General features: G+C 55.4%; 7 protein-coding genes across 7 annotated transcripts; 4 read left to right on the top strand and 3 right to left on the bottom strand.

Moving 5' to 3' along the window:
• Positions 1-139: 139 nt before the first annotated feature.
• Positions 140-2,395, bottom strand: KRP23_4938 (Pentatricopeptide repeat-containing protein; the record flags this gene model as incomplete). Its single annotated transcript, XM_067889953.1, has 2 exons — positions 140-1,927; positions 1,991-2,395. The coding sequence occupies 2 exons, from the start codon at positions 2,393-2,395 to the stop codon at positions 140-142; spliced, it is 2,193 nt and encodes a 730-aa protein (XP_067746541.1).
• A 216-nt stretch (positions 2,396-2,611) lies between these two features.
• On the top strand, positions 2,612-7,774 carry KRP23_4937 (uncharacterized protein; the record flags this gene model as incomplete). The annotated part of the gene is made up of 1 exon (XM_067889952.1): positions 2,612-7,774. One exon carries the CDS (start codon positions 2,612-2,614, stop codon positions 7,772-7,774), a length of 5,163 nt encoding a protein of 1,720 aa, XP_067746540.1.
• A 6,873-nt stretch (positions 7,775-14,647) lies between these two features.
• Positions 14,648-15,744, bottom strand: KRP23_4936 (Uricase-2; the record flags this gene model as incomplete). The annotated part of the gene is made up of 3 exons (XM_067889951.1): positions 14,648-15,158; positions 15,249-15,376; positions 15,460-15,744. 3 exons carry the CDS (start codon positions 15,742-15,744, stop codon positions 14,648-14,650), a joined length of 924 nt encoding a protein of 307 aa, XP_067746539.1.
• Positions 15,745-17,155: 1,411 nt separating this feature from the next.
• KRP23_4935 (Uricase-2) lies at positions 17,156-18,252 on the top strand (the record flags this gene model as incomplete). Its single annotated transcript, XM_067889950.1, has 3 exons — positions 17,156-17,440; positions 17,524-17,651; positions 17,742-18,252. 3 exons carry the CDS (start codon positions 17,156-17,158, stop codon positions 18,250-18,252), a joined length of 924 nt encoding a protein of 307 aa, XP_067746538.1.
• Positions 18,253-18,682: 430 nt separating this feature from the next.
• KRP23_4934 (Katanin p80 WD40 repeat-containing subunit B1) lies at positions 18,683-21,274 on the bottom strand (the record flags this gene model as incomplete). The annotated part of the gene is made up of 10 exons (XM_067889949.1): positions 18,683-18,833; positions 18,898-19,020; positions 19,093-19,177; positions 19,250-19,513; positions 19,583-20,138; positions 20,199-20,303; positions 20,390-20,917; positions 20,983-21,063; positions 21,138-21,193; positions 21,256-21,274. 10 exons carry the CDS (start codon positions 21,272-21,274, stop codon positions 18,683-18,685), a joined length of 1,968 nt encoding a protein of 655 aa, XP_067746537.1.
• Positions 21,275-21,401: 127 nt separating this feature from the next.
• On the top strand, positions 21,402-22,142 carry KRP23_4933 (Protein cornichon-like protein 4; the record flags this gene model as incomplete). The annotated part of the gene is made up of 5 exons (XM_067889948.1): positions 21,402-21,470; positions 21,562-21,637; positions 21,711-21,816; positions 21,883-22,011; positions 22,085-22,142. The coding sequence occupies 5 exons, from the start codon at positions 21,402-21,404 to the stop codon at positions 22,140-22,142; spliced, it is 438 nt and encodes a 145-aa protein (XP_067746536.1).
• A 334-nt stretch (positions 22,143-22,476) lies between these two features.
• Positions 22,477-27,078, top strand: KRP23_4932 (DEP domain-containing protein; the record flags this gene model as incomplete). The annotated part of the gene is made up of 2 exons (XM_067889947.1): positions 22,477-25,825; positions 25,889-27,078. 2 exons carry the CDS (start codon positions 22,477-22,479, stop codon positions 27,076-27,078), a joined length of 4,539 nt encoding a protein of 1,512 aa, XP_067746535.1.
• Between the last annotated feature and the right edge of the window lie 270 nt (positions 27,079-27,348).

Below are 27,348 nucleotides of genomic sequence, written 5' to 3'. Positions count from 1 at the left end.
TACATTAGGTACTTCAACTTATTGGTACCAATACACGCAGCCGACGAGTAGATCAATAGAGAACAGTTTCAGAGCAGCCCGGCAATTGAACTCGCAGGCTTATCTATACGGACTTGCTGCGAATGCAAAACTTGCGCACTTACAGGCCCCAGCCCTTGTCAGGTCGATTCTGACGGTACCATTGTCCTCCGCCTACGTCAAGAGCGCGGTCAAATTCGCCGGCACTCGCAACAATCTTCACGATATGCTTGTACAGCTCCACATTGATGTCAGCATCCAGTTTTCCGGTCATTTCGTCGTACATCGTGACGGCAGCGCGCCAGTCTCCCTCAAGCTCACATGATGTAATGGCCAGCGTGAGCAGTTCCGTACGAACAGCCATGGACATCGGGGTCGGCAGGTCGTTGTATAAGGCGAGTACAGTGTCGTGATCCTGCAGCTCCACGGCTGAGCGCATCGTCAACACGTAGAGAGCATCCGCCGGGTAGTGGAGCAGCGGGTTCTGTCCTTTAGAAGATGTCTCTCGAGTCTCCAGATACAGATCAAACATTGCCAGCGCATCCGAGTGGCAGTTGTTCTTCACCAAATACTTCATCAATACGGTGAACGAGAAGGTGGACACCAGGCCGTCCTCTTCCAGCATCTTGTGCAGATAAGCAGACGCAGCCGAGTACTTATCGGCCGAGAGGAACACCTCCAACATGTGATGGTGCGTAATCGACGACAGCGGCTGACCACGGTCTGCAAACTCGGCCAGAATCGCAACCGCCTTCTTGTCATCCTTCAGTCCCTCGCAAGCGCGAATCAAGAAGTTGAGCGCCTTAGAGCTTTTGGCGCGACGACGGCAGATCTTGTCCGTCTGCCACAAATCCACGATGGCTGCATAATCCTTCGCAGCGTAGTAGACGCTCATAAGCGTCTCATAGTGTCCCCGATCCAGTGTAATGCGCTCGTCCTTCCCCCCCTGTGTTGCCTCTGCCCAGTAATGTTTGGCCATCTCCACGTCACCATTCAACGCGCACCCTTCCAGAAGGATGTTCAGCGTGTACACATCCCACTTGAGGTCAGCCTCGCTAATGAAGGACAGCAGGACGGGAAACATGTCCACCTTCCGCGAGCGCACGGCAGCAAGTAGCAACGAGTTGAACGTCACGAGGTCGGGGGTAGCGCTGGGAGTCATCCTCATCTTTTCAAATACTCGCAGCGCTTCGTCCATATTGCACGCATTGCCAAACGCTGAAATCATGCAGTTGAACGAGTATGTCGAGGGTACAGCGTGACGTTCCACCAGCTTGAAGATGCGGCGAAGCTGTGTCAAGTCCGATGTTCTCGCGCAGGAGCTGAGTGAAGCATTGCAGACGTTGTCACCCGGGTAGACGCCGTCCTCGAGCAACAGTCCAAACAGCCGGGACGCGTAGTGGTGCTGGCGATTGCGCGAGCACGAGATAATCGCGCACGTGAACACCTCTGCCTTGTGCGCGTCGTCTGTGTACGGAATGGAATTCACAAGCTCCTCAATTTCCTCCCAGCGTTCCAACCGCGCATACGCCAGGATCGTAGCGCCGTACGTGCGCGCATTGGGCTTGACGCCAGCAGAGATCATCTCGTTGAGGAGGTTCAAGGCCATGGGGACATCGCTCCTGCCGCCGCGAGCGCAGGCGTGGATGGCACTGGTGAACGTGATCACATCCGGCTTCATGTTGAAGTGGTTGGTGATCTCCAGCACCCCCAGAGCCACCTGTGCATTGCCCAGTCGAGCGCTGGCTGCTGCAACGCGGTTGAGGCGGTCGCGGTCAGGGTCCTTAATCTGGTTGCGCAGCACCTCCAGCGCCATGTCGCTGCGGTTCATCTTGATGAGCGCGCACACGATCATCACGAGCTCCTGGTCCGACCAGTTGCTGTTGAGGATCGGGAACTCGTCCATATACTGCACCAGCACCTACACATCAGTCCCAATTCATTGCTGCACAGCCAGCAGATTGCCACGCACCTTACGCAGCACCGACGATACTTTGTTCGAGTCCATCTCCTTTGTCAGCAGCAAGCGGAAGGACACGCGGTCCATGTCCGCCCACCACTTGCTCTTCTTGCGACGGTGCTTGTCCTTCTTGAGCCTCTTCCACGCGTCCGTAGCGACGTCTTCCAGCGCAGTCTCCGTGTGTGGACTCATGAGGTTGAAGCTCTTGCTGCTGGTTGTGGTCTTGCTCTGCTGCTGCTGCTGCTGCTGCTGCGCTTCGTCTTCCGCCGCTGCGTCACTGGCGGAGACCGTGTGAGTGGCAGCGCTGGGCGCCTGCGTCGAGAGGCCGCACGCTGCCAGCCGCGGTTGCACCGGACATTGAGCGGCCGCGTGCCACAGCGAGCGCCGCACCTGCTGCAATGTTGGGGTCATCGCCATGAGCCTCACCGGAATGTGGGGCCGCTGCAGATCGATGGCAGTGACCGCCGTGCGTGTCTTTGCCCCCGTTTTGGTCCAATCACAACGGCCAATACTGAAGCCAAGTCAACGTTTAATGCACTGTAGCCATGATACAAACCTAAATTGTGTATCTCAAATCGCACTTTTGTGCAGTCTTGCAGTCTTCGCCATCCAAAGCCCATCAGCGCCTACGCCATGGCGTGTCGGACGCCTCGCGAGCTGGCGGCCGCGTGCATGGACCACATCGCGCTCGAAGGCAGAGCTGGGCTATCCGTTCGCCGCTTGTTCGCCGCCGTGGAGCCGCATGACGACACGCACGTGCGGCGCCACGTGTGGCGGCTGCTGCGTTCCAGTCGCGGCGCGCTGCGCTTCTTCCGGGGATCGGAGGCCTCCGCGACGCCGCCACAGACGCCCAGCAAGAAGCGCAAGCGACCTGGTCCCTGCGACAACCAGGATAACTCAGTGGAAGTGAAGCGAGAGATGCTGCAAGCTGCTGCAGTTGACGCGGCGCTGACCGCCGAGGAGCTGGCGCTGCTCACGTACGAACAGGCGGTAGCTGAGCAGCAGGAGCAGGACCACCAGGTTATAGTGGTAGCCTGTGAGGAGCTGCGCCACCGGGCGCTCAATATACCGGTGAAGGCCATCGCCGCAGACCTCGGAGACGAACATCTGCGCATCCTGGAAGCTGTGGGTCACGCGCGCGTGCAGGGAGTGACCGTGACGACGCTGACCAAGCTGCTGGCGGGGGGCACCGTAAAGAGGTTGCACAACTGCCTCGACACGTTGATCTCGTACGGGCTCGTGGTCAAGCGGATGATGATCGTGGCCCGCCCAGTCATGCGACGACTGAACATCATCCACCTGCCGCGGTTCGCAGTGGATTTCAAGCCGCAAATGTTCGACGAGTCGGCAGGTTTCCAGTCGGACGAACAGAGCAAGAAGATCTTGTGTGGGGCAGCGGAAAAGTACTTGAGAGCACTGCCCACGCATTCGTCCGTGCTGTCTGATCTCGGACGCGACCTCAGCTTGCAGAAACGACATCTCGAGGTGCTGCGCTCTCATATTATGCAGGAGGGCAAAGTGGATGAGAACTTCCCGTTGGAGTTGTTCCAGGCAGTGCTGCAGCCATCGAGACGTGCGAGTCTCGAGCCGAAGATTTTAAATTGCGTGCGGTACAAGCCGCCGAACACCAGGCGGCATCCAGGTTCTCGGCGTGGTATTATTTTGGAGCTAGGGCTGCTCCACCAGATCTACGGCATTATTGAGGACAGCGCAGAGAACGGAGCCACTATTGTCGACCTTCGTAACCAAATTGTGCTTCCCGGGAGCAAATTGCCGTATAAATTGGTGAGTGTGCTGGCAGGGATGTACAGATTGAAAGCCGAGTCAATCATCCTGGGAAAGAATAAAGCTTTCCGACTCTACCTTGACTCGATGGCCCCTAGTAACAACAGTTGCAACGATCTGCTATCAGCAGACATGGCTGATTGCACCTCGGACTCGACTCACCTGTCGAATGAAAGTGCGAATGTGGATGATGAGCCCGGTGGTGAGGTAAAGGTGGAAAGGAATTTTACGGTTCGAGCCAATAAGGCTTTAAAAGTGGCGCTTGGAGGAGCGGAAGTTGATGGCACGAGTGTTCGACGCCGCGAGCACATTTTGGAGCGTCTCGAGGATGAGAAGATTATTAGTCTGTCTTCGCTGCGTGCTAGTGTATTCAGTATGGAGAAACAGCGCGCGGGGATGAATGCAGGCAGTGAAGCCGTTGTCGGGAACAATTTCATGCCGCTGGCTGCAGTGGGGAAGGTGGACACGCGATCAATTTTCCGCATTGCAACGGAATTGGAACTTGGCAAAAAATTACGCTTGCTGCAGCTCCCATTGCCTGCACGCAATGTTTCAACGAAATTCCGTGCACTCCGTTGCGTGGTTGCGCTTGGGTATGAACACAACGATGTCTTTATTCAAGGCTTTGTGAAGAATTACTGCCGCGACGAGCGTTTGCGGCGCATTCACCGGAGCAGTGATAAAGGCCAAGTGGTTCGATTTCACAAGATCGGAGGTGGTAATAACAGTGAAGTGGGCCATGGACTAGTAGCTCGAAAGAGACAGCGATCCAATTCGGGGATGCCCAACGCTACCGTTAACAAGCCCAAAACTTCAATTTCGGATTCAGATGAGGCCAGGGATGCTGGTCTTGACACAATTCGTCATGCTTCTGATATTGAAGCAGAGGTCAGCGACTCGGCCTCGCCTGTCCGGAATGAAATTAGTTACAAGATTCGGCGTTTTGTGAGCCAGCAAAAATCTGGGATTCACAACCAACAGTTTAGGAAGCTCGGGTTTGCGTACGGCGTCATGTATCGATGTAAAGTATTACACCGGTTTTTGTGGAGTGCTTTGCATCAGCAAAAGTCAGATCTTCATCTCCCTGGGGATGAGAACGACGAATCAATTCAAGACCTGAACGACGGGGACAGTGCCCATTGTGACAGTGCCAAAAAGCCCAGCTCGTCAGTGACCACATCCTCTGCTGTGGGTAGTCATATCCAACAACCAGGGCCGCTGCAAGGGATTGTGTTTTCTCGCGAATCAGTGTTGCACTCAATGCCTGTGCATTTGTATATTCAGATTTTCTCGGGTGGAGGGATTTTGACGGACGCTGAGTTTGCTATCGTTCAAGAGGCCACTGCGAAGCAGCTTACGTTCGACGCAATTCCGGAGGCACTCCGCGAGAAGATCTGGAGTCACGAGTCGCAGCGCACAGCAAAAGTTCTGGGTACGCTAGCAGATCTGGGATTGGTGCTACCACACAAGATTGGAATGAAGCACCTGGTTAAGATTCTTCGAGCTGGGTACACTGATGGACGCGATGGGGTGCTTTCTCGCGCGCTGAAAGATAATGCACTAGGCGGACTTTTTCGCTTTAATAAGCAAGTCAGAATTTTCCTGGATGACAACGGTAGGAAAGGTGACGATATTTTTTCTTCAGGTGACGCGCAGGTTGATGCACAACGTCGTAGTGTGAATGAACTCGATTCAGTTCGCGTCGTTGGCCTCACAGAAAAGACGTACAGCTTCGCTAATGTGCTACCGTTGCGGTATTCATTCGAGTCGGAATGTGATATTGATCGCTACTGGGAGGCTCTCGAGTGTCTATGCCTCGAACAAATGGCTATGGAAGTAGAAAACCCTCGAAGAAATGAACCAGCTGTGTGCGAGGTGCCCAAGCCTACTAAGACTCGCTCTCGGCGAATGTATCGTATCCTCTCCTGGATACCGAAGTCACGGAAACCTGCACCCAAACACAAGCGTGGAGAAGGTGACGAAGGTGACACCGCAACTTTTACGAGCAGCGGTATTGTGTCGACTAATTTCCGACCTCGAAAAAAGCGACGACGTGACAGTATGGCAGGGAGTAAAGGCTATGGTGAAGCCAAACGAAGGCATAGGAAGAAGGATGCAGGCCACGACGATCAGTCGAAGTCGGGACCACTCACTTGGACAGATGTGGATGAACAGCTTTTGGTGGAGTACTTTATTGACAGCTGCAAGGGTCAGTGGAAAATTGCTGTTCCTCAAGGATTGCAGCGGGAAAAGGAGCAAGTCGCTTTCCGAAACCACACAATTTCTCGAACGGGTTTTGGTCTTGTGGCTATTGCACGAAAGTTGGGCAAACGGAAGATTGACGTGAAGAAGCGGCTCAAGGAAAAACTGATGGAGCCTGTCGTCAAACTTCTGTTTGAAAACGCAAAGCGGGAATTGCAGCTAGCCGACAACCCCGGTGGGTTATTTCACGAGGAGGTTGCGATCCGAGGGTCAACCAGACTCACAGCACTTTTTCGGCGCGCTGTGATGATGATCGTGTCTCCCCGAGAAGAGTATCACCCGCTTGTCGCTGAGGAGTTGGTTTCGTCCTGGAGTCCACACGAGATCCGACTCGTTTGGCGATATCTCTGGTTAAAGAACTGGATCGTTCGCGCACCGGAGAAGGAGCGAGGTCGTGGCTACTCCACCAGCCAGCGACTTCAAGACTCACTCAAGGTGACCACATTGTCGTACCCATTGTTGCTATTCCAGCAAGCTGCGGAACAAGAGAGTATGGTTAGCTCCACGCTCGAAGAGATCACAGCTGGCAAGCCTGAGTCCAGCGAAGTAGGGCAGCGCGGCATATCTCTTCACAGTAGTGATCAACTTTTCGAGGATGACTTCCCGATAAATGCCACACCTGGGCAGTGTGCGCTCGAGTTAAGCTGCCAAGTGCTCGGTACATGCTCGCTTACAGCAGTCCACTCAACGATCCTCGATGCGGACGCGGAATCTGAAGATACGCTCGCGACACAGCAGACAAACGGGAAGAGACTGCCCAGTTCTACGAAGAGGGAGAGTCTCCTGAATTGCAAGAGCCTGAAGGACAGATCTGGCTTTGCTGCACACTTGGCCAACAAGGTGAACGCTGCCAAGGCGTCAGATCTCATTGATAGTTGGCGAGTTGAGACTAGAATGCACGCTGTGAGTGTCGAGGACACACACGCCTGTGAGGCGTTTTCTCTGCAAGAGGTCGACGACAACAGCGGTCTGGGGAAAATTGCATTCCGCCCATTTCAGTATCGAGAGGAATCCGAGAAAGCGCTGGAGCATGTAGTGGTTGCTCATATCCGTGAAATTGGCGAGGAGGGGCTGACAATGCCATCTCTAATGGGAAAGTTGCGCTCAAACGACGGCGATGAGCGTCACGCTGAGCTACGAATGCGTGTGGCACGCTGTCTCAACGCGCTTGTTGATCAGGGTGTGCTGATGTGTGTGAACGGGTACTACGAACAGCGCTACATTGTGAAGGAGCATGGAGACGTGTGGTTGCTGAGGCCGTTTTCGGTGATTCCGAGTGCCAGCTCATCGTCGAAACCCCAGGTTGTCTTCGAAGGTGAGAAGGACACCTTGTCGTTCCCGTGGTTGAAGATGGACGGCGGAACAAACTATACGTTCCTGTTCGAGATCCAGCGCAAGTTGTTGTCGTTGATTATTCAGGCGCCGGGGATCACCGAGAAGCGAGCCCACACGAGGATGAGCAAGCTGCTGACGCTGCAAGATACTCGTGAGGCTATGTCGTTGCTTGTGGAGGAAGGGCTGGTATATGCTCGGGCGGTCACCTCTCCTGCTGCTCAACCCCCAACTCTGTTCAAAGCATCGATGGCACAACCTTCATTTTCAGCCCCTAAGGTCGTGAAGTTGGTGGGCAGTGTGCTGTCCTACGACCGCTCGGTTTTTGAAGTGCACTTCTTCCCTCACGTCGAGTGCATCCAGCGCTTCGGAAGCATCGTGCAGGATTACCAGAACGAAGTATTTCAGAATGACTGAGCCCAGGAGGGGTTGAAGCCGAAGCAGGAACAGCAAGGAGGTGCGCAAGAGCTGCGTGAAGACTCTAGATGAGAAGACGAGTACTAGCGAGACTAGTGCTTGACAGCGTCGAATGCTGTCACCAAAGAGGCCTCCGCTCCGGAGCAAAGGGACGCGTGGTGCAGGGCGTGGCGTCGAAGAGCTCGACGATAGACCGTCAACGGTTTAAGTATTTAACGTGATGCACTGGGATACTGCGTCCAGAACTTGCAGCGCTTGGTTTCTCTATGTGGTCTTCTCTGTCTGCGCGACCTCGTACTTGAATCTGGAGCTTGGCTCTAGCAGTGTCTTCCACGTTCGTGCAACTCTGTCAAATGCGCATGGCGCATCGAGACGTCTCCTAAGGCGGGAATGAACGACAAGAAGATGGCCATCATTCCCACATGCTGCAGAGAGAGGAGGCAACAACAACAACCCCCTGTACGACGACGAAGTCGCCTCTGCTATCCAGACGCTGACCCTCACCGAGTTGGAATCGTACATCTTGATGGAGCGCGCCTTCCGTAAGGAGATCTCGTACGCAGCAGCCTCACGTCGAGTTTCGTTCCAGGATCAGTCAACCCTGTACGTTAATCACTAGTCTGGTAGAAAGTGGGTTGTGCTCAAGCACACGGCGAGGCGACGGGTTTCTCGATTGTGAGCAGCCCGCTGGTGATTTAGAGAAATGCAACTTGGTATGTAGCGCATAAGTAGTTAAGACAGACAGACTCAACGCAACAACAACCTTGGCAGGACAAAAGCAATTATAAAGTCTTACTCAGCTAAAGCTACACGTACAAATCGCGCAAAGTGCACACTTGTCTTCGGACTGGTCTTCGCAAGCGTGGTCGCTTGTTCAGCATAGTACCTCGCCATCGCGGTTGTCGGCGTCAAGCAGCATGTCCATTCGGCGAGCGAAATCGAGGCACATCCCACGAAGAAAGTCTCGGGCGCAAGCACCGAAGCAAGGTAGAAGAGCAAGCGAGTGGGCGGCCAAAGTGGTCAACAGGGAGTAATGAGTCCCCGTCGACCACTTCGAAAGCACACCACACCACGCCCGCAGCTCACGCGAAGCACGCCAGCATCTACAGCTTCAACGGAGGTAATGAGCCCCGATCAACTGAGACTGCTGGCGCGACTTCACGTGAGGCCTACCAAGCCGCGGCACTCCACGTCCAGCAACCTTCCACGAGTGATCAGCCACGACAGAGAGAAATGGGTCTCTGCTCGCCAAACTGGGCTTGCGGTGCCGCTTGATGTCGTGTTGCTTGTTGCTTGGAACAGGGAGAAATGAGCCCCGCGTCGCGCGGAATGGCCACGATACGAGGCAGAGATGAGTGCCCCATACCGTACCGATTCACCGCGCCAACCGTTCCATCCACTTGTCGACAATCATGATCTGCAGCAGTCCAGGCCCAGCTTTCGTCAAAGACGATTAAGCTGACGATCGCGGAGAAGTCTCCGGCGACGATGACGTGGACGATGTCGCCGCAGACGAAGGCCCTGACCGCTGGTTCTTGTACTGCTCCCACCTGGACGTCGCCTTTGACGGAACACTCTTGGTCTCCTTGGGCTTCGTCAACTCCTGCTTCCGGCCATGGCGCTGCAGCGTTTGCGCTGGCACCTTCAGCAACGTCGCAGACGTCGTCGTCGCCTTTGTCGAGGCTCTCGAGCTCGCCGTCGACGGACTGCCACAGCTGTTGCTCTTCTCACGCAACCTTCGTCCCTGCTCCTGCAGCGACTTGACCTTCTGTCTCTTCTCCAGCTCAAACTTCCGCATGCGATCCTGCAGCGTTTGCGCTCGCGCCTCCACAGGATTGGCCACAGACTCCTTCGACGTTGCAGACGTCGTCGTCGCCGTTGTCGAGGCCCTGGAGCTCATCGTCGACGGAATACCACAGCTGCTGCTCTTCTCACGCAGCCTTGGCCTCTGATCCTGCTGCGTTTGCGCGCGCACCACCAAGGTCGTGCGCTGCTGCGTCGGTGCCGACACCTCCACGGGCTTGGTGAACCGCCTTTCCTTGACCGGGTTCGTCGTGGCCACAGCCGTCTTCGCGCCTTTCTCCAGCGCCGTGCGAAGCGTCCGGCGCAGCTCCTGGTGCTGCACGGCTTCGGCCGTGGCCTCTGCGAGTTCCTTCACGAGTTTGGCCGTGGCCTCGTCGCTGGACCGGCGGAAGCTGTCGAAGTCGTCGTCTTTCTGCTGGATCATGCTTTGGAGCGCCGCAACCTCGCTCTTGGACGTTGTCTTGAGCGTCACCATCTCGCTCTCGAGCGCCGCAACCTTGGCCATCAGCGCTTGCTCCCGCTCCTTGGACAGCTCGTGCCCCTCAGCGAGCTGGCGCTCCTGCTCGACCTCCAGCTCGGCCACCTTGGCCACCGGCCAGTGCGTCTGGTCATACTCCTGCGCCAGATACGCCAGGTACTCTTCCTTCAGAACCTTCCTCTCCACCTCCTTCACGAGCGACGCGCATGCGGCCTTCCATCGAGAGTGCTCGGCCTGGAGTTCCTTGTGCTGGGCCTGTAGCTTGTTGTTCTGCATCATCCAAAGCCAGGTGTCGCCCTCCAGATCGTAGCGCTCGTTCAGAAGCTCGGCGTACTCTTCCTGGAGCTTCGTGTGCGCGGTCTTGATCTGCGCGTGCTCGTCCTCCAGCAGTGCGTGCTCGTCCTCCAGCAGCGCGTGCTTCTCCTCCAGCAGCGAGTGCTTGTTCTTCATCTGCGCCAACGCCTTGCGGTAGTAAATCTCGGTCACCATGGTCGTCTTGGTCTTGGCTTGCTTGGTTCGGCTCCAGGTCTGGAATGAGCAAAACCCCACAGTGCCAAACCCGAGCGAGAAAGTGCAGCACCGCCGATGATTCGACTTGCGAAAATGCTGCAGGCCACGTGGCAATCGACTTCAAAACCTCGGGCACTCCGGGCCCCACGTTTGCACTGGGACAAGTTGCTCCTGCACAAGTTTAACACGGCCCTGCTGCAGGTTGCCGAGATCAAGATGGTGCTCGCCGCCTCCGAGGAGGGCTCCGAGCTCGTGCAAAAGGCGCCCCGCAAGGCCTTTGCACTGTATCCGCTGAGCAGTTTACAAGAGCTTCATGCAGGTAGCTCGGGAGCGTGCTGCTGCTGCCGCTGCTGCTGGGCGTGGCGACCACTTCTTCCAAGAGCCACGCACTTTGGTGCCGCAAGAGAGCCAAGTACACTCCTTGGTGCAAGTCAACATAAGGAGCACCACAGCTCCCGATCGTACATGGGGCCTAGGCGCTTGATGCAGATTGCTACTGCGCGCGAGGACTTTGTGGTCGACACGCTGGCGCTTCGTCGCTAGCTGCCGACGCTGAGCCAGGACCCGAGAAAGTGAAGGCGGACCACAACCGCTTCTCCTGCTCTGCATTCGCTCCGTCTCAACTGCTGGTGGACAGACATCCCAGCAGACCTGCTCGCCTTTCTAGCTGGAACTGCAGCCGATACTCCGTCTTTCTTCACAGACATTTCTGAGCGTCTCGTCAAAGAAATCCAGCAAGACCGAGAAGAAGACGTTCATGAAGCTGCTAGCGGAGACCAACAGTACGTCCGTAGAACGATCCAATTCAGCTTCGTTTAACGTCCGAGCTAATGCCATTTTGCCAGACGTCCACGACTACTTTGCGGGATCAACAGCATACCCCAGTAACCACGAGCCGGACTTGCAGTAGAAGGAAGCAGGTCGCAGGTTGATGTAGGACAGCACGTCGTAGACTACGTAGAGCCCCGACGGGATGAAGTAGAGCAGCAGTAGGGCGCCGGTGGTCTCGCGCTCGCGTCGTCAAGAAGCACCCAGGGTCCTCGTCACCTGCGTGCCCACCCTCACGTGCATGTAGCTGGTGATCAGCAGCCTGAACAGCGACTGAAGCGCTACCGCGCAGACCGAGCTGAAGCGTACGCTCTGGCGCTTGGTCTACTCGTTCAGCAGTCCGTAGCCCACCCAGAGTCCCATGCACGTGACGAAGATGCTGCGCTGGGTCTTGCTCTCGTGTTCCAGCGGCACCACTGAGTGTAGCATATGACAGCTTCAACATGCATCGAGTGCCGCACAACTTGATCATGACCCACAGCTCGAACACTTCTGAAACGCCTCTTGCTCTTGGATTCATTGGCCGTAGCATTCGGGAAGCTGTGCGAGCAGTCTGAGGGAGCGAAACAGCTAGTGCGACCATCTCTTCGTTGCTCTTGAAGATAATCCAACACAATGTTTGCTAGCTTGCGGCTCCACCGCTCAAGGATTTCTTCCGAGCTCAAATCGCTGTACGTCAGACTCGATAGCATGTTGTAAGCGCGTTTTTGCGGCGAAAGCCGTAGCCCACTTGAAAATTGCCACCGCTGCTTGCCAGTCTCGTGGAATGCGCTCAAATGTCTCGACTCGGAAGTCCAGATATTCTGCGTAGGTACCAAGCACCGACTCACGCAACTATGGCGTTGCTACAGCAACTCCCGCAGCTGCAAACCCTCCGGGCGGTGACAAAAATGCTCGTTGCAGCTCCTGCATCAGCATCGCCAATGTTCTGCATTTCGACGGGTAACACTGACGTCGCAACGCAGGAGCCGTGCACACTCTCTCCACCAAGTATTCGAAACATCCCACTCGTCATCCGAGTCACTGTGAAAATCGTAAGAAGCCGCGCCAGACCAAGCACAAGCGCTGGAAGAGACTTCCTATCTTCCGTCGATTTCGCCTCAGTCATCATGAGTGTTGGCAGCGCGGCCATTTCTTGACATCCCGCTTCGTCAGTTCCTTCAATGCAACTGCATTCACAGATCAAGCCGCAAGCGCAAACTGCAGACACCAACGCACCAATTCTCGGATCTTGGCCATCCGAATTTATCCCAAAGCGACCTCGCACCACCTTTTGAATACGCTCGGCTGGAAATTCACGGAGTCCTCTCGTTTGCTTTGTTTGTGCTACCTGCCGAGCAAACCAGCCGCGAGCCACACGTTGCAAATGTACAGAGGCCGCCTTGTGCCAATACAGTGTTGCAACTCGACTCGAACTAGGAACCCGCGCACACCTGCCTGGATGAACGAGCTGGCTACGACCAACTCGATCTTCGTCTGCTCAAACACCTCGCGAGCCAGCATACCCCGACCAAATGTCTGGATCCGTGTCGCGCACAAATGCTGTACAAATGCTGTACTAAAGGCGCAGTTTGACAGTCATGTTCATGGCGCTCAACAATTGTGGCGGCACGTACTGCTACTTGCTCTTGATCTTGCTTCTCTTGATTCAACCCTGGGACTTTGGTTCTCTCATCTCTGCTCGATTCAATCCGTTTGAGATGTTAGCAAGACGGTGTTAGTTGTTGCTTTAAGCACTGAAAGCGGTTGAATACAACGTACCGTTGCGTCTTGAGCGGTCTTGTGCTCCATCTTGAAGGTGTTGAGCATCTCCTCCTTTTCCTGATTGTTGACGATTTTGCTCTCGTACAAGTACCACTTTTCCTCAGACACTCGACACAGTACAACCAATTCTCTCTGGGCTTCGGTGACAAGTGCTTGCAGTTCCTTGCCATAAACTTGAGCGGCAACTTCAGCTTCACGAAGAGCGCTGAAGCGAGGACCCCAGCCACTCACTCCGTAAGACCCGTGTGCTTGCCCAAAAACTCCAAAGCTGAGGCCAATGCCAGTAGGTAATTGATTCCGCTCCACTTGAAGCTGTTGATCTCCTGCTCGTTATCTGTCTTGCCCTAGTCTTGGTGGGCCTAGTGACTGCATTTCATCTCGAAGAGCGTCGGGTCGAGGCGTCTGCAGGTCGATGGCGTCCTCCTTCGCGACTTCCGATTGGATGTGGCCGTGAGAGCGATGGCAGCAGCGTGGACTCCATCAAGCTCGGGTCCCACGAGCGACTCGATGGCGACAGGCAGGCTAGTGCGAGTCGCTTCGGGGGGACTGCGGTGCTGGAAACGACCGTTAGCTTTTAGTTTGGCGGCTGATGTCGAATCTGAACATCCACCAATCACATGCTTGAGACGTGGTTACAATTGTAAATAAATCATTTAAACTACATATCCGACCCCAACATGAGCTTCAAGCTGCTCGACGAGCTCGAAATTTGAGCTCACACTTCGAAAGGGCCAAAACAAACTGGGGTAATGACTTCCAGCGACATATTTCTCCGAGCTCTCACTCAGAGACTCTGGGGCGTGCGCCGCGTTCGCTGTTGGCGTTTGCATCGTTGGAGACGAGCATATCTGTCGGAAGTTTGCTTCATAGTCCTGCTGACGCACTTCAGACTGCTCAAAAGTTCCCAAGATCGATGGCCAAATGCAAGGAGATGCAGCAGCGTACATTATCCACATGGATACACCACGTCGCTGAGACCGGCAGCTACTCGTCGTCGCCGTCACTGCAGAGCAAAGTTCAAACGTTTGCACGAGCACTTGATGGGCTCTATAGGTGATCCAGCGACTTGCTGGCACCAGGCATTTCCTGACCCTAATACACGAAGAGCTATTTGCCCCCCCCCCCCCCACCCATGCCACTTACTGCTCACTGCTATTGATTCTGCTTTGGGTGTGGTATTATAATTGTTTGCTCTACCGCCTGGTAGACTACTCAAGACTTAAATGCACAAAAGCTGGAGACTGCTCTAACGTGGCCGTCAATCTTCAAACCATGCCAGCTTCTCTGTCAGCGCCATAACGTCCTTGGCTCTGGGGGTGGCTCCAGCAGTATCTTCCTTTCGTGCAGCTTCGTCAAATGCGCGAGAAGAGTACACTTCTCCTGGGGTGAAAGTCCAAGCGTATTCGATGCGCGCAAGCCGAAACGAGCGCTACCTTGGACTCGCAAGTTGAAGTGACCATCACTCCTGAAACAACCTCCGCTTTTGATGCCTACAACCTCGAGGCGGAGCGCACCATCGTGGCCGAGATGATCCCGTGCGGCTCGTCCGTGGGCAGGAACACCTCGCCGTGCGGGTGGATGTTCTTGCAGCCGAAGCGAGCGAGGTCGATGGGGTTGTTGTGGATGTTGGGCATGGTGATCTTGATGTCCTGCACGTACGGGCATCGCTCCAGCACAGCCTCGCCCATCTTGTACAGCGTGAACTGCACGGCGGGGCTCGGCACGCCCACGTCCGCCGGGCCCGAAAACGTCTCGAGCAGCACGTTCTTGACCTCCGCCGCTCTGGCCACGAAGTCTCCGCCGATCGCGCCGGGCGTGTAACTCCACGTGGATGTAACGCACGTGCTCACGAGGCGGTCGGGCACGTCTGGTAGCGTCGTGTACTCATCGCGGAAGAAGTCGACGAAGGCGCTCTGCGTCGTCTTGAGCACCTTGAGGCCGTCCACGCCGCCCTGCACCGTCACCTCGGGAGCTCCGTGTGACGACTTGCGAGCCACCACACTGTACTCGATAGAAACAGCAGCAGGTGAGCGTTAGTGAGGGGGGGGGAGGGCGAGAGATAGAAAGAATGAGCGTACTACACACACGTACTAGGCGGTGGAGAAACCGGCGCCGGCGCTCACGAACGCGTGGTGGTGCGGACGCGTCTGGCCCTTGGAGTCGGGCACCACCACGCGCTCCCACGGCGTCTCGAACAGCTTGACTTTAGCCACGCTGATCTGTTCCGATGCGACACACATAGAACAATAGACCCCGTTAGTATCGCTTGAGTTCATGCAGCAAAATGAGGAGCAGGACGTACAATGTCCGGGTGCTTGGTGACGAAGTGCTTGGCCAGGATGACGCCGAAGTCCTCGAGTGAGGCGAACTCGTGCTTCTTGGCCATGACCCACACCGTGTTCTTGACCGAGTCCGTGGGGAGCACCTGGCCGTTGTCGCCGTCGTAGTAGGCGCTGGCGGCGGGCGCGCCCTCCAGCAGCACCTGCGCCTCCAGCTGGGCCACCGAGTGTTTCTCGGGCGTGCGCGTCACCTTGAGCAGACGCACGCGGCCCTTGCCGTGCTCGTGCTGCAGGAGTTTGACGACCATCGCGGCGGACGGGAAGGGAAGAACTCGGACTGGTTGGGGCTTGTGCTGCCGGGTGCGAATCGAGGAATGCAGCGACCAGTGGCGATGTTGAACAGCGACCCAGATGATCTCGACACACATTCAACAAACCTTTTCATCGTTAAATCATTACATCGGGCCGCCGACGCGCTCGACGTCACGTCAGGCAATCTTGCCCACTTGCTGGGCATTGAGCAATGGAGGCAATCTTGCCAGAGCAAGTTGTAAGACGATTAGTGCCGGTGGTCTGCTTGGCAGCGCGTCTTTTTGCGCCGGACTGCATGCGCGATCAGCGTTGGCGGTGAGCGCCAGCTACGTGATTTCCAGCACGTTGTTCTCCACCTTTATCAGTGTTGGCCTGCCACCTGATCGACGCACATATTCTCTGTAGTTCCAGTAAAAGACGCTAAGCTCTGCTGTGTTGGTGTACCAGAAGACCGGTGGCTCGTTGGGTCGACTCGCTAAAGCGTAACTAAGTATCTGCGGTGCCATGAAGCTGATTATCCGTAGACACCGCTCGATCACCGTTCGTCTCCGCGCCTGCATCCCCCGTACCCGGGTTTGAATCCTTGTGGCCGCTCGATTGATCAAAATCTTTGTTAGCACTATCACCGTGGAAGCAGCAGCATTCAGCGCTGCATGTATATCGTTAATTAAAGTGAAACCAGTAGCGGCGGCAATACTAACGTTACCAGCCCTAGTTCACTTCCGTGATGCTGATTTTGGCGCCTCGCCTGATGCATGCAATGAGCGATAGCCACTATAAAACAAAGCGAGCGGTTCGCTTTCAGTACAAGTATTCAACAATCCGCGGTTCGTACTTCATTCCCAAACAATCGTGTATGAACTCACAGACTTAGTCGTTAACTTTGCTAAAATAAAAACGATTAACTCACAGACAGAGGCTTTAAGAACCCATGCATCGACCGATAAACTAGCGACAGTCATGCATTTGCCTCCTTATCTTCGCAGTGGCTCGCGTTCTGCCACTGCATGTAACTGCGCGATTCAGCGTCGAACAGACTCTCACGCCATGCATGTACTTCCGAGGACGCACACGTAGCTGGCGCTCACCGCCAACGCTGGTCGCGCATGCAGTCCGGCGCAAAAAGACGCGCTGCCAAGCAGACCACCGGCACTAATCGTCTTACAACTTGCTCTGGCAAGATTGCCTCCATTGCTCAATGCCCAGCAGGTGGGCAAGATTGCCTGACGTGACGTCGAGCGCGTCGGCGGCCCGATGTAATGATTTAACGATGAAAAGGTTTGTTGAATGTGTGTCGAGATCATCTGGGTCGCTGTTCAACATCGCCACTGGTCGCTGCATTCCTCGATTCGCACCCGGCAGCACAAGCCCCAACCAGTCCGAGTTCTTCCCTTCCCGTCCGCCGCGATGGTCGTCAAACTCCTGCAGCACGAGCACGGCAAGGGCCGCGTGCGTCTGCTCAAGGTGACGCGCACGCCCGAGAAACACTCGGTGGCCCAGCTGGAGGCGCAGGTGCTGCTGGAGGGCGCGCCCGCCGCCAGCGCCTACTACGACGGCGACAACGGCCAGGTGCTCCCCACGGACTCGGTCAAGAACACGGTGTGGGTCATGGCCAAGAAGCACGAGTTCGCCTCACTCGAGGACTTCGGCGTCATCCTGGCCAAGCACTTCGTCACCAAGCACCCGGACATTGTACGTCCTGCTCCTCATTTTGCTGCATGAACTCAAGCGATACTAACGGGGTCTATTGTTCTATGTGTGTCGCATCGGAACAGATCAGCGTGGCTAAAGTCAAGCTGTTCGAGACGCCGTGGGAGCGCGTGGTGGTGCCCGACTCCAAGGGCCAGACGCGTCCGCACCACCACGCGTTCGTGAGCGCCGGCGCCGGTTTCTCCACCGCCTAGTACGTGTGTGTAGTACGCTCATTCTTTCTATCTCTCGCCCTCCCCCCCCCTCACTAACGCTCACCTGCTGCTGTTTCTATCGAGTACAGTGTGGTGGCTCGCAAGTCGTCACACGGAGCTCCCGAGGTGACGGTGCAGGGCGGCGTGGACGGCCTCAAGGTGCTCAAGACGACGCAGAGCGCCTTCGTCGACTTCTTCCGCGATGAGTACACGACGCTACCAGACGTGCCCGACCGCCTCGTGAGCACGTGCGTTACATCCACGTGGAGTTACACGCCCGGCGCGATCGGCGGAGACTTCGTGGCCAGAGCGGCGGAGGTCAAGAACGTGCTGCTCGAGACGTTTTCGGGCCCGGCGGACGTGGGCGTGCCGAGCCCCGCCGTGCAGTTCACGCTGTACAAGATGGGCGAGGCTGTGCTGGAGCGATGCCCGTACGTGCAGGACATCAAGATCACCATGCCCAACATCCACAACAACCCCATCGACCTCGCTCGCTTCGGCTGCAAGAACATCCACCCGCACGGCGAGGTGTTCCTGCCCACGGACGAGCCGCACGGGATCATCTCGGCCACGATGGTGCGCTCCGCCTCGAGGTTGTAGGCATCAAAAGCGGAGGTTGTTTCAGGAGTGATGGTCACTTCAACTTGCGAGTCCAAGGTAGCGCTCGTTTCGGCTTGCGCGCATCGAATACGCTTGGACTTTCACCCCAGGAGAAGTGTACTCTTCTCGCGCATTTGACGAAGCTGCACGAAAGGAAGATACTGCTGGAGCCACCCCCAGAGCCAAGGACGTTATGGCGCTGACAGAGAAGCTGGCATGGTTTGAAGATTGACGGCCACGTTAGAGCAGTCTCCAGCTTTTGTGCATTTAAGTCTTGAGTAGTCTACCAGGCGGTAGAGCAAACAATTATAATACCACACCCAAAGCAGAACCAATAGCAGTGAGCAGTAAGTGGCATGGGTGGGGGGGGGGGCAAATAGCTCTTCGTGTATTAGGGTCAGGAAATGCCTGGTGCCAGCAAGTCGCTGGATCACCTATAGAGCCCATCAAGTGCTCGTGCAAACGTTTGAACTTTGCTCTGCAGTGACGGCGACGACGAGTAGCTGCCGGTCTCAGATAGCTGCTGTACGCGCTGCTGCATCTCCTGGAAATATGCGTCGCAAGCATTGCATCGCTGGGCTCTGTCAAAATTTGTGTAACATGAGAACGATGATATGCTCGCAAAATATATCATGAGCTCCGTACCGTTCTTCGCCGGCGAGATTAATCGCTCGTGAGCGGAACTGCCTGGCATCTCGAGCGTCTTTGACAATGGGAGAGAATGCGTCAAACAGTTTGTGTCCCGAGTCGATCCCGATGCTTAAATACCTGATAGCGAGGCAAAACGAGAGTTCAGTTGAGTCGTGCAGAGCATCAGCAAGCTAATGTTGAAATACCCACAATTCGAACTTGCTCTCGAGGACCTCCACGATGAGCGGAAGTAGGAGCACGCAAGCCTCTAAGTCCACACCCAGTGCTTGCAAGTCTGTAATTCGTAGCACATCCACCAAAACTGCCTCCCGCTTCCCTCGCGGCAATTCACTTATATACCTGAGACCATCGTGCAAACAGCCCTTTTCCCAATGAACCAATAGCTGCTGGAGGCACTTCTGCCGAGACTTGAACGCCTTCACACAAGTATCCATACCACAGCGCAGCTCCATAACGTAATCCGACGTCACCAACGCTTCCTCGTGCCGTTGTGCTGGAAGCACAGTCGGGGGTAATGCTGGCTCAAATGCCTCTGAAGAACTTTTTGGTCGATGGGTGACTTCATCACTGGGAGTGCCTAGCCTTGCGCTGACTGGCCGGGGTGCCTCAACTACAGATAAACAAAATGTTAGTTGATATCCACGCTACCAAGTTACGCGCCAAACAAAACGCCTTGTACCTGATTGCCGAGGGTCATCTGCACGGCGTACTGGACGAGGTATCAACTCTGCTGAAGGCGGAGCGACTAAAACGCCCGGAGTAGTTGGGCGGCTAGAAGTAACGTCGCGGTGGTTGAGATCACGAGACACCTGCTCTCCCATCATAGGAGTTCTTGCTCGAGACAGACCACCAGGGAAGTCAGCGCTACCATTTGCAGATCCCTGAGAGGCCCCACGCGAACCCGGCATAACTTGGGCTGGCATACTAACAGGACTAGGTGCAGCAGATAACCGAGCCATGGGCTGCTGCTGTACTGGCATCGAAGTGGACGGAGTTACCGCTCGTGCAGACGGTGGTCTACTGTTGTTTTTGGATTCTACAGCTCTATGGTCGCTGCTGTTGCTGCTTTTGCGATGAAATGGCTGTATCTGCATAACATCCAGTACCCACACGGATACGAAGGCATCCTGAATACAACCACCCATCAGCTTCATATCCTGCGTCATCGTCGTATCGGCGTGAATCTCCACACACCCCAGTTCTTTTTGGCGCGGCATCACGACGCTGTCATGACACTAGTGCACGGTAAGATTGCGCTCTCAACTGATGAAAGCACACAGCAATAAGCCACTAACCTCAATGGCGGTTTCGTATGACCATACTCGAATGGATTCCTGTGAGCAGCAAAAGAGATACTTGCCGCTGTATGGCTCCGCCACTGTGTGGCACATCGACGTTGTCTGAACAAATGTATCGAGCGAGCAAACAGAATTGTAAGAGAAATTCGGGCACAGCGCTCGACGGAGTTGACGCAAGTTTGGCGTACCGTGGCGTTATCTACAGGAGTAACACCGATCAAAGCAAACTCCTGAACGTCCCAAAAGCGCACGGTGCGGTCGGCAGAAGAAGATACAAGGATGAACTCTTCGGGGTTGAACTCGAGGCTTGTGATGGCACCACCGTGGTCTGGAAACTCGTGAAGAAGACGCCCCGCAGTAAGATCCCAGATCTTAATGACACCATCCTGGTCACCAGACGTAAGCCAACGTCCGTCCGGTGTAAAACTCACCGCTGTCACTTCCGACGAATGTCCTTTAAACGTCTGCATGCAGCTCTTGGTACGCAGGTCCCACACCTTTACAATGGTGTCACGTGACCCAGAGGCCACGTAATCGCCGTAGAGATGGTAGTCCACCGTCGTCGTCGAGGCCATGTGGCCCTTGAGCGTACGACTCACTTTGCCAGCCTCCAGATCGAACACTTTGATGGATCCTGCCTGGGAGCCAGCCACCACCTTCCTCTCCGCCGGATCAAACACGATGCTCTCAACAGCGCTCTGATGCCCCGAAAGACTCTGTCCACGAGCAGACCACAAAGTCAGAAAACAATTGCCTGAATGCAACAATAAAGGAGCTGTACCATGATGTTCTTGGTCTCTTTCTCTCGCATCCGCCAGAGATTCACCATGTTATCGTCGCCACCCGTCGCCGCCACTTGTCCCTGCATTGACAATGATCGCAACAACGCAGTTAGATGCCTTGGTAGAGTGCAATTCGACGAGACAGCCGTCCTACCGACTTGCGGCCGAAGCGCAGGCAGTTGACGTTGCTGGAGTGCGCCAGGAAATGCGCTGCCACAGCATAACAAGGTCAAACGTCCACATATCCAGACGGAGACAGGAACAAGACGCACAGTGTCGCGCGAGCGCCATGATGGCAGCAATTTGGCTCGCGACGCTTGCGATTTGTGCCAGCAGCTACGCGCCCCCGACATAGTGACGTCATTCTTCCGAGTGGTGGTACGCTTGACTGATCCGAGCCTGCAGAAAACCTTCGACGATGCAGGTCCTCGTCGCGGTGCTGAGCTTCATTGACATCGTGGCGCTCACGTTCCTCAACGGCTACTGGGTGCGTCTTGCTCTTGTTTCCTTGCATGTCCTTGTTTAATTGCCCGCCCCCCACTCGCTCTGCTGCCGCTGACATGCGTATCTTTTGGTAGCTGATCACCCTCGATGAGCTGGAGCTGGACCATCTGAACCCGGCCGACGTGGCCAAGCGCCTTAACAAGCTCGTGTGTGCGTAGACTGACGCTGAGGTACTGCGTGCTGTACTACAGGGAATGACCTCACTGTTGTGTGTTGTGTACAGTCCCGGAGATGATCCTGCACGGCGTGCTCATGTTCCTGTGTCTGCTGGCTTGGGCCCCATGGGTCTTCCTGCTCAACCTGCCTATTGCCGTGTGGCACGCCCGACGGTGCGTCTGCTGTTTTGAATCTGGGGTGGAATTTGGTGTGCTAATGCTTAGTATATCTGCCTGCAGTGTCATGCGCAACGAGCATATGATGGACCCGACGGAGATCCTGCGCTTCAAAAACCTGCAGCAGGCGCGCTTGGAGTCGATCGCCAGGACGGTGTTCTACGGCCTGCAGATCGTCTACGGCATGTTCTGGTACGCAACACTTGGTATGCGCTGTTGTTGTCAGCGACAATTGCTAACAGGTTTTGATCGATTGCTGCAATAGGATGGTGTCAGCAATCGTGAACTCGGCCAAGAGCCGCAAGGGTGGCAAGCGTGCATAGATAGCGAGAACATTCACTGGCATCAAGCCAGAGGCCGAGTGAGACGAGAACGATGTTTCCAAGAGAGAGCGGAGCAATCCAGGAAGCTCTTCTTCAGCTCGGCTGTGTTTAAATCCCCGTTGCGCTTCGCCTACGGTGCTAGGATATAGTTAACGGGTGGAGTCCATGAGCCACAGCTCGTTAGCTATAATAGTTGCAGGCTGCAGCTTCGCAGCTTCAAAGTGTAGCCAAATCAGAGCTTCGATGCAGTTTACTCCGCTTTACACTCCGTTTCACCCTTCACCGTGATTTAGACCCTGTATTACATCCATCCACATCAAATTATAACCAGAAAATGCGTCGGCGCTACGAACGTCGGCGCGCCGCCAAGGCCAAGGCTGCAAAGGCCGTGGAGAAGCCCAGTACGTCCGCCAGCTCTTCAGGTCTCGCAGATATTGCTGCCGCCGTCAACGCAACGCCCACGACCAAGAAGCGACAGACGACGGTGCACGCGGCCGCGCAGATCAAGTTGCACGTGCATGGCCACGAGTTCCAAAGCGGAGACGAAATCGTGCTCAACCCAGACAGCTTCCCGCAGCTCAAGGAGCTCGTATGGAAGGACTACGTGGTGGAGGTCTTCCACCCAGAGCACGCGGGCGACGTGCAGCTCGTGGCCACGGACATGGCCGAGGGCTCTCCACAGAAGCACCTGCTGCTAGAGATCCCGGAGAGCAGCAACGCGCCGCTCAAGGGCAAGATGCAGGTGAGCGTGCTGAAGGACACAGCCGCGATCTTCCAGCTGGCACCGTTCAAGGACGTGACGGTGCGCTTCCTGCCCAAGACGCAGGTGGAGGTGGACTTCGTCGAGGTCTCGCTCAAGGACCAGTTCATGTCGAGACGAGACCTCATGTACTTAAAGCAGTCCATGGTAGGCACGGCGCTCTATGTGGGCAAAACCATCCGGGTGCAGGGTACGCGGTGGCAGGTGCTGGATGTGCGCGCAGGTAGCGACAAGGTGCGCAGCGGCGTCATCTCGGAGAAGACCAAGTTCACCTTCCGCTCGCGCACGTCGCGCATCATGTGGTTGGTGCAGATTAGCCCCGAGATGTGGGATATGGCCAACTCGGGCATGCTGTATCTCGAGATCTTCTTGACGGTCGTGCGCAACGTGCTGAAGAAGTGGATGAAGCACAAAGTCTCGCACAGTCTGACGATTCTCTTTTATTCACGCTGCTTTTATCCGGAAATGGATCAGGACCAGGACTCGTCGTCTTCGGGAGGCCATTACTCTCACCGAAGGTTTGTGCCGAAGAGAAAACAGTCGCGCAGCACGGACGATGAGAGGGAGTCGTCATTCCCGTATGAGCGAAGTGATTGCTTTTCTGTCGGCGTGGACGAAGACGGTCGACACTACCAGGACTTTTACAAGCTGGTAGCATTCGACAGCATAATTACAGACGTGCAGCCGTTGCTTGTGAAGCTCAAGGAAGAGATGAACGCATTCCCGCGCGAATGCGGGTGGCGGTCACCGGCAGATTTCTACGTTTCGTCTTTCTCGCCTGCGGAAACAATTCAGGATGAATCTGGTCCACGCCCAGGAGTCCCCTCCAATGCGCGTGATGGTAATTTGCTTGAGGCTGTGAATCTCGTGCTTAATATTTTTGAGAAGCACCATATTGACCGTGATTTATCGCGCAGCGGTCAAAGTGTTGTTCTCATTACGCCGGGCAACGGCATTTTCTCCGTGAATAAGCGACTTTCCGAGATTACAGAGCAGCGCATGATGGACCACGGTATCGGTATTGACTTGATCTCGTTAGCATCTCGCCCACTCCACAAGTGCCCTCTATTTCTTTTCAAGCAGTCTGATCTGTCCGAAATGAAGTTACCTGGTCGGAAAGAAGGAAACCCTGCAACGGAAATGTGTTTGTGCAACAATAACCCGCATGGCTTGAAAAATGGATTCCAGCGACGCTCACGTACGGGATCGACTGAGGCTATGACAGATTCACAGTCAGCGGTAGCAGACACTGGGGTATCAGCAATGCGAACAGGCCAGTTGTGCAAGTATTGTTTGCAACGAATGGAAAATCGCAAGAATTACATCGTACCGCTCTGGATCCCGCTTTGGTTCGTGCAAGAGAATATGCTGATGCCGCACAAGTGTCCATTAGATGAAGACATTACGCAATTCTGTGATGTGTGCGCGCCTCAGAACTCGAAGAACAAAGTGTTTGAGCCGCTGCCGATGTGTCGGATGTTCAAAGACAACGACTTCACCCATTTTGGATACTTGTCGCTCCCGAAGCCATTGGAGTGTTTGCTGAATGACTTCCAAACAGCCGAATCGTCGCTGAGTGATGACGAGCACGACAACGCTGCCCTCGGGACAGCTCCCTCAGCGAGTGGGTCTACCTATGACGACGTCATGCTTGCAGGTCTAAATAGCGACCTAGTCCGAGCTCGCGCGTCTTCAATGACGTGCTCCGACGACTCTCTATCCTACGACGGCGAGGTGGTAACCAAAACGCGCACCTTTTCCTTGTCTGAGCAAAACAGGCTGCTACAAGAATACGAAAGATATGACGATGAAGTGTTTGGCTTTGCGCCAGCGCCTAAACTCGCACAAAAGTCATCCGACAGCGACATGAGCGTCCGATTAGGTTCAACGCCACCACTTCGCCAAGGAATGTCGTACCTGATCAAGAAACGAACAGGTACTATTGGATTCCAGTCCGGCTCTGCTGGAAACGAGAATGGTGGCAGTAATAGTGGCGGGGCACGTTGGCGTCAATACGAACAGCGAGAGCCTTCTCCACTGAATGTCGATATGTCCGAATACCGAGGCAGCTTGGAGGCAAAGGTCGGGTCTTTGGATGACGACAAAGACAAACCGCAGATACATTCGAGCTCGTTTCCAAACACGTTCCAGTTGGGCGATGGAAGTGGCCCGAATCACACACCATTCACCAATAGCCCCGTCCTGCGCCCTGCGGAGGGCGCAGTAAAAGAGGATATATTCCATTCGCAGGCTTTCATGCTCAAGCAACTCACCAGCAATCAACGCCGATGGAGTCAGATACGCCCATACGAAGACCAGCAGTACAAGATTGCACAGAATGTCCTGAAGTGGAGAAGTTTGTGCTTCCCTGCGCTATTACCACTCGCCAGCGACTTCATGCCAGCCCCGAAAGAGCTACAAGCCCACTATACCGAGTCTTTCTACAGTGTTATGCTTCCTGAGCGGGATGAGCAGAACGGAGTGACATTCCGCGATTATCGTGAGCTGGTACTGGAAATGGTGGCCCAGCGTTTGTCCCAAGATTTCCAGCTCGTCTCGGCAGAGGACTCGAGCGAGAAAGATGGCACGGTGTTTCGGCTCAGTATGGGGCACCGAATTCACGAAATTGTTTACAACGAAGAGACTCAGACAATCGACGTAAAGCGCTACCTACAGAAGGTTACGACCCGCTCGGATGTGGACATCATGGAGTATCGCTATTCGCTCTGGTCGCCTGTCGTGGATCGGTTTGTCAATGTCGCGCAGGAGTTCCGCAAGTACCCGCAGATTGAGTACCAGTGGAATCACCTGGATCAGCTGATCTGCGGCTACATTGATGATATGAGTGAAGGAATTCGCTACAAACGCAGCCTCTTTTGCCTCCTCCCGCCTCGGCTGGGCGGCTCTGATGTCGGCGACCAAGGTAAGAAGACATTCCGTTTTGCATATTGTTTGATGGAGGTGCTGACCAATTTGCTGTCACCAGAAAACCTACGCGATTATACAGAGGGCTGCCGCAAGTTCTTCGAGTTCTTGCGGGCGAAGGCAGATGTAAGCACAGGGTTCCCGAACGTGAAGATTTCAACTGACTGGAGGAAAGACATCACGACAAGCGGCACAGGGGCTTTCAAGCGTGTGGGCCAAAGGAGTGTTAAGATGCTGCTGCAAACCAACGACGCAGTCACGAGTCAGAACTGGGTCATTGCGAAGGTGGACACGGAAGTCTTGCCGACGCAGTGCTACCACGTGGAGATTCAGTGGCTTGTGTGCCGTAGCTCCCTTGTTGACGATCTGATCACTGGAATTAGCCGGCGCGCAAAGCAGCTAGGACTGGAGCTGCAACAAGTGACTGAGAATGGCATCACGAGCAACCTGGACCTCCACCCGCTCAACTGCCCAATCTTCCTGAAGATAAGCGATCCGTTTGAGCGGCAAATGGTGGAGAAGGCGCTGATCGAGCGCTTTGATTTTTGCTGCGAGGCGCTGCATCCGATCCCGTTCACGCACCTGAACCACAACGCGGAATACGCGGTCGTGGCGCAGGAGCCTCGGCCGCCGCGCGCGCGCCGCATGATCTCGTACTACCGGCAGTACGTGCACCGGTCGCTGGCGTGCTTTGCGCGCATGACCCAGACCGGGCTGGTGTGGATCTCGAACCAGAAGGTGCACGACGACGAAATCCAGCCGATCTTCGATGAGCTGCGACAGTATATCGAGTCGCTGCAGGTGGCGCGCTCGGCACTGATGGGCGTGCTCGATGACGTGTTCGAGCCTGTATCGGCGGCGACGGCACCACCGCTGTCGATCGCAGTTGCCAAGCCAAGAGTTGCAGGCCAGCAGTCGATGCCGGAGGACTCGCCGAGCAGCGATAAGAACGTCTCACACAGCACAGGTGCAAGCGAAGGCACCGGCAGCTGCAGCGAAGAGGAGAAGGAGAACAGCCTCACGGCGATCAACGTGGTGGTGCGCAATGTCGCCTCGCGCGCGGACACGAAGCGAGGGTATCCGGTAGCTGCTGCTGAGTCCACTGAGCGGGGCACTGCGCTCGCGGCAGAGCCGCAATTGGATCCATCTGCAGCCGACGTAACGCCGCGTGTGGCCGCGAACGAACATTCCCCCAGCAGTCCGAGGTGTATGTCGGCAACAACAGCAGATCCGTCGTCTCCATCGAGATGAGTCTGATCCGGTGGCAGTTGAAGCCATTTTGTAACGACGGTCCAAAGGACGCGTACCACTCATGTATCTTTGCGTTTGTCACATGCTCTGCGAGCGCGGCAAGTTTGAATTTGGGCAGTAGCTTGCTGCTGCTGGCGACAAGGTGTCCGCTCTTCTCCTTGTGGCGATGCCGACTTGCCCTTTACATTTACAAGCCGCCGATCTTCCACCGTTCTCTTACAGCAATCGGCGGCGAGAAGTGTTGGGAAGCAGACGTCATCGCCTGCACAA

This window comes from Phytophthora ramorum, assembly GCF_020800215.1.
Source record: "Phytophthora ramorum isolate Pr-102 chromosome Unknown Phyram_PR-102_s0004, whole genome shotgun sequence".
NCBI lineage: Eukaryota > Oomycota > Peronosporomycetes > Peronosporales > Peronosporaceae > Phytophthora > Phytophthora ramorum.
This window is presented reverse-complemented; position numbering and strand designations above follow the sequence as displayed.